The sequence below is a fragment of the Austrofundulus limnaeus genome, unplaced genomic scaffold, assembly GCF_001266775.1.
Source record: "Austrofundulus limnaeus strain Quisiro unplaced genomic scaffold, Austrofundulus_limnaeus-1.0 Scaffold241, whole genome shotgun sequence".
Taxonomy (NCBI): Eukaryota; Metazoa; Chordata; class Actinopteri; order Cyprinodontiformes; family Rivulidae; genus Austrofundulus; species Austrofundulus limnaeus.
Genome location: NW_013952643.1, coordinates 427,782 through 433,110, shown reverse-complemented (window position 1 = coordinate 433,110; position 5,329 = coordinate 427,782). Strand labels below are relative to the sequence as shown.

General features: G+C 44.1%; 1 protein-coding gene across 6 annotated transcripts in view; it reads right to left on the bottom strand.

The window, feature by feature from the left end:
* sbf1 (SET binding factor 1) overlaps positions 1-4,949 on the bottom strand; it is a 108,630-nt gene extending 103,681 nt beyond the window's left edge. For 3 of the 6 annotated variants that reach the window (XM_014020112.1, XM_014020113.1, XM_014020116.1), the window contains exon 1: positions 4,694-4,949. In XM_014020112.1, coding sequence (XP_013875566.1) covers positions 4,694-4,748 — 55 coding nt within the window. In that variant the 5' untranslated portion in view covers positions 4,749-4,949. The remainder of the gene's footprint in view (positions 1-4,693) is intronic. The other 3 variants (XM_014020114.1, XM_014020115.1, XM_014020119.1) reach the window with 1 other exon arrangement.
* Between the last annotated feature and the right edge of the window lie 380 nt (positions 4,950-5,329).

Sequence of the window (5,329 nt, the reverse complement as noted above, 5' to 3'; positions counted from 1 at the left end):
GTTCTGAAGGCAAAAGGGGGTCCAACCCGTTACTAGCGTGGTGTACCTAATAAAGTGGCCGGTGAGTGTATATATATAATTTTAAGTTATTTTGTGCTTTGCAAAGTACTGTGCTATAATCTTTACAATATATCTGACAACCCCCTCAAGAAACAAAGGAGAAATGACTCGATTCTTTTTCTTTTCTTTTTTTTAGTTTTACTTCAATTTTCCTCTTGTGGACACATCCAGGGAGGTTGTCACCAGTCCTGTGGACCTTAACCCTTTAAGTCCACAGGCTTTTAGAATTATTTTGTTCTTCATTTCTCTTGTGGGGCCTGTACCGGGCCCATCAGGCTCAACTTCTAAATAATCTGTCCATCTGCAGTCATAGAAACATCTTGCTGCTTGGAGATAGATGGTCTTCTAGTCTTTACCTTTAACACAATGCATTGTCTTTCTAAGCTCCTGAGACACTCTGTCCTCAGCTTTGTGCTCCATGTTCAGAGTGGCACACACCATAATGCCAAACAGCCCTGTGACTACCTCTTATGCTTTAAAACAGACAGAATGAGGGATTACAAATTACTAAAATGGATACAACTTAAATTAACATGTCCCCTGTTTGACATCAGCAAAATTGCAGCCAATTGATTGGATGGAATATAATGAAAATAATTTGATGCAACGCTCGAGCCGCCTACATCGATGAAATGCTTGAGCCACCTACATCAATGCAACGATGAATCACCTACATCAATGAAACGCTCGAGCAGCCTACATCGATGAAACGCTCGAGCCACCTACAATGATGCAACGCTTGCCCACCTACATCGACACAACGCTCGAACCACCTACATCAATGCAACGATGAATCACCTACATCAATGAAATGCTTGAGACGCCTACATTGATGCAACAATGAATCACCTACATCAATGAAACGCTCGAGCCGCCTACATCGATGAAACGCTCGAGCCGCCTACATCGATGAAACGCTCGAGCCGCCGAGCCGCCTACAACAATGTAACGCTCGAGCGCCTACATCGATGAAACGCTCGAGCCGCCTACAACAATGTAACGCTCGAGCCGCCTACAATGATGCAACGCTTGCCCACCTACATCGACGCAACGCTCGAACCACCTACATCAATGCAACGATGAATCACCTACATCAATGAAACGCTTGAGCCGCCTACAACGATGCAACGCTTGCCCACCTATACCGACGCAACGCTCGAACTGCCTACATCAATGCAACAATGAATCACCTACATCGATGAAACGCTCCAGCCGCCTACAACGATGCAACGCTTGCCCACCTACATCGACGCAACGCTCGAACCGCCTACATCAATGCAACGATGAATCACCTACATCAATGAAACGCTTGAGCCGCCTACAACGATGCAACGCTTGCCCACCTATATCGACGCAACGCTCGAACTGCCTACATCAATGCAACGATGAATCACCTACATCAACGAAACGCTCAAGCCGCCTACATCAATGAAACGCTCAAGCCGCCTACATCAATGAAACGCTTGAGCCGCCTACATCAATGAAACGCTCGAGCCGCCTACATCAATGAAACGCTCGAGCCGCCTACATCGATGAAACGCTTGCCCACCTACATCGGCGCAACACTCGAGCCGCCTACATCGATGCAACGATGAATCACCTACATCAATGAAACGCTCGAGCAGCCTACGTCGATGAAACGCTCGAGCCACCTACATTGATGCAACGCTTGCCCACCTACATCGGCGCAATGCTCGAGCCGCCTACATCGATGAAACGATGAATCACCTACATCACTGAAACGCTCGAGCCGCCTACATCGATGCAACCCTTGCCCGCCTACATCGAGGTAGCAGTTGACCAGCCAAAGTCAATGCAACACTTAACCCGCCAACATTGATGCAACCCTTACATGTAAAACTTCTGAGATGTTGTGAACTTGAGATGTTGTGTTGAATTAGAGCAAAGCGAGTTGTACTGAGACTGGACAATGTAAAAGCTTTAATATTACACTGTGGAAGAAGGAGTGCAGTGAGTGGCTTAACACCTCTAGATAGATGCCAGAGGAAATGCATGTTCAAACATTTCAAAATGGTATATAAATAGAATCGATATTTTTTGTTTTAAATGTGGTATATAAACCAACACTAACTACGCAAGCAAAGTCTGACAGCCCCTTTTACCCCAAATAATCAATGAGCAGATTAGCATTAGGTCCTGATTTTAAGTTCATAGATATTGTCAGCATACTGCTATAATTTTATTGTCCATCTTCACAGTCTGCTAGTGTACGATACAACGCAGATATCACCCACATTTTGTGGCTGATTGGGGTTACACATGCTTACACCACTAACTGAAACACAAACCCACCAATACTTACAATAATATCACTTTATCCATTTTTCTATTAGAATGTGAAAAAGAAGTGTGATAAGCGACAAAGTCAAGATTCAGCACAATCTACTGGCTTCCTAAGATAAGATAACTTTATTAACTGCCACTTTTTATGGCAGGTATATGTTTTTCCACACTGCTCTGAGATGACTTTGCTATGAATTGATGTTATATAAATAAACTGAAATGAATACGCCTTAAAAATTAGAGAAGCATAGCGCAGTAAACCTTGCAAGTATTCAGAGCAGGACGTTAGTATGATGATGTAAGAGCATGACATGATGGGAGTTGATGATAGCAAAACACCGCAACACAATGCCTCCAACGACAAACCAAACTGTCAAGCTGGAGGTCAGGGGTTCGAAATTATTTTTAGAAGGAAATAGTTCTGCTTTTTAGACTCCAAAATGAAATAAATTAAACCACGGCACGCACCTAGTAATGAGCTCACACCCCAGTTTGAGAAGCACTGACCTAGGTCCTGTTGGTCAGAAGTCTGGGATTTAAAGGGGTTTTGACACATTATAGTGCACTCTAGGGCTGCCACGATTAATCGATTAATCGACGACTAATTTAATAATAAAATAATTGATTACTCGTTGTTGTTGTTTTTTCTTTACTTTGTTTTTCTCTCCAAACTGCTTTGACACCTTCCACTGCCACATCTGCCTTTCTGTCCTTGACACACATGCACAGTAGTGGTAACTGGGGTAGGCCGTGGACGTCACAAGACATTATACAGACAGGCTCTGGTATCACCTGGCAACAAAGCTCAAAAGTGTGGGATCATTTTAAGAAAATGAAAGAGAAACCTGTGCAATATCTACAGAGCAGAACTTACCTTCCACTGCTGTTATTTTTAGTTAGCATATAGCTAAAATCTAACCATGGTTATATAATAGCAGCTGCATTCTGAGGTGATAAGCTGTATGTTTTATATTCAATTAACGTATGATCCGATTAGTCGACTAATCGAATAAATAATCGGTGATTAAACGATTATTAAAATAATCGTTTGTGGCAGCCCTAGTGCACTCTTTATTAGAATATACAAGTCAGAGTTTATTTAGTTTGTAAATTTGTATTTCTGTCTCTGTCTTCTAGTTTTACTGGTTTTTGCGTAAACTTAATGATCATAATCTTACCAGCTGATTCTTGGTGTTTTAATAACAAACGCATCAATAATCATTTTACAGCTRGCAGCCCTCTGAATCTTAATTAAATCATGAGGATTCCCACCCTGAAGAGAAGACCCTGTAAAGTTTAAGGCAGCAGCAGTTAGGCTATGCCAATGATCATCATTAAGCATGAGCGCTTGTTTTTATAAGACATAAGTGCTTTGATGCATTAAAAGCCTCTGTGGCTTTAAAGTCTGTTTCCCAGATGCCTTTTACAGGCCTGTGTGCTGTGAGCACTGCTTCCAAGCACTGCAGAACAGGAAGGAAACTTTCTGCAGCGCTTGCAGTGTCCACCTCACAACATCCTGTACTCGGCTGAGACTGAAGCAGCTACATGAAGAGCCTTCACACAGTCAGACTGCTCCCACATCATCATCATCATCATCATCATCATCATCATGGAGAGAAAAGCCAGTTCTCTGCCTGCTTTCAGCCCGGGGGAACTTGTCATGTTACAATTTGCCACTCATGAATAAATCATGAAGAAAAACTCAACAATAAAAGTCTGTCACAAGTTGGGATGGGCGGTATTAATATTTCATGATACAAGTGTCCAGAACTAGGCCACGGCTCGGTTCTGAAAAGGGGGTCGGATAACGGTTCGATCCCGAAAGTCCCCCAACAAGACGAGGGGGGACAGGCAGGGAGGGGTAAAGCCACCTATCTGGGTTAATCCACAGAAAACAACAAGAAAGTCTGGACGGWGGGACAACACGACTACTCTCCATTACATCATGTGAAACTTTCTGATTTGACTAAGTAAAATGATGGTCGGAAAGAAGGTGGTTGCGTTTAATAAGGGTGGATAAACCCGCCTTGGGACAGCCAGCCCCCTTCAGAACCAGGCTAAGTGTTAGCACTGAGCTAAATAACTCATCAGGCTCGGTTCTGTGTGTTCCTAAGTAAAGAGCTGTGAGTTCAGCCTGTTCCCAACACCTGCCAAACTCCTGAAGTGCGGTGAGCTCCGGAGGCCTTCCCGACCACGGCCTAAATTTGACAGCGTCGCCGGCTGACAGGGCGTAATATCGGTCAGCTGTGAAAAAGCGCCCCGGCCGGTCCCCGCCTCCCTCCCGCCTCCTGTTTACCCACAGCGGGGCAGGCTAACTCGAAGAACACACCTCGGTTGTCGAGGTCGTATCCCACCACAACAAAGTAGTCGGCGAGCCGGGCCATCTCTGGAGCTCAAGGCGACGGGCCGCTCTCGATGAATTCTCTTCTCTTTCCGCCGTCAGTAGTCCTTTTACGTGCTGCCCGCGACAGGAACATGACGGGCGACAGTAGCATCTTTACGGCTGCACTCCGCCGCCATACTGTCAGTCTGAGCCCCTGACAGCCGAGAGCCACTGCGCATGCGCACAGAGGACCCGCCAGGGAGGGGCTGCCCGGTCAGAACCGACACGAAGAGCTCCAAAGTCTGGTCAAAACTCAGTTTCAGTAGAGGCAGCAGATCAGAGGTGAAAGGTGATGTCGACTTAAAACAAAATAAAATAAAATAAAATAAAAAAGCTTGAAGGACTTCATATTACCTGCCGACTGTCACGTCAGAGTTTTAAGATCAATAAAAAGTGTCCCTCAGATTATTATAGCTACTACTATAGTTTTATTTTTAAAACTGATTTCCAAACATAACAAGTTCTCTCTCCTTCAGCTTTCCTTCTGTTAAGATAGATAGATAGATAGATAGATAGATAGATAGATAGATAGATAGATAGATAGATAGATAGATAGATAGATAGATAGATAGATAGATAGAT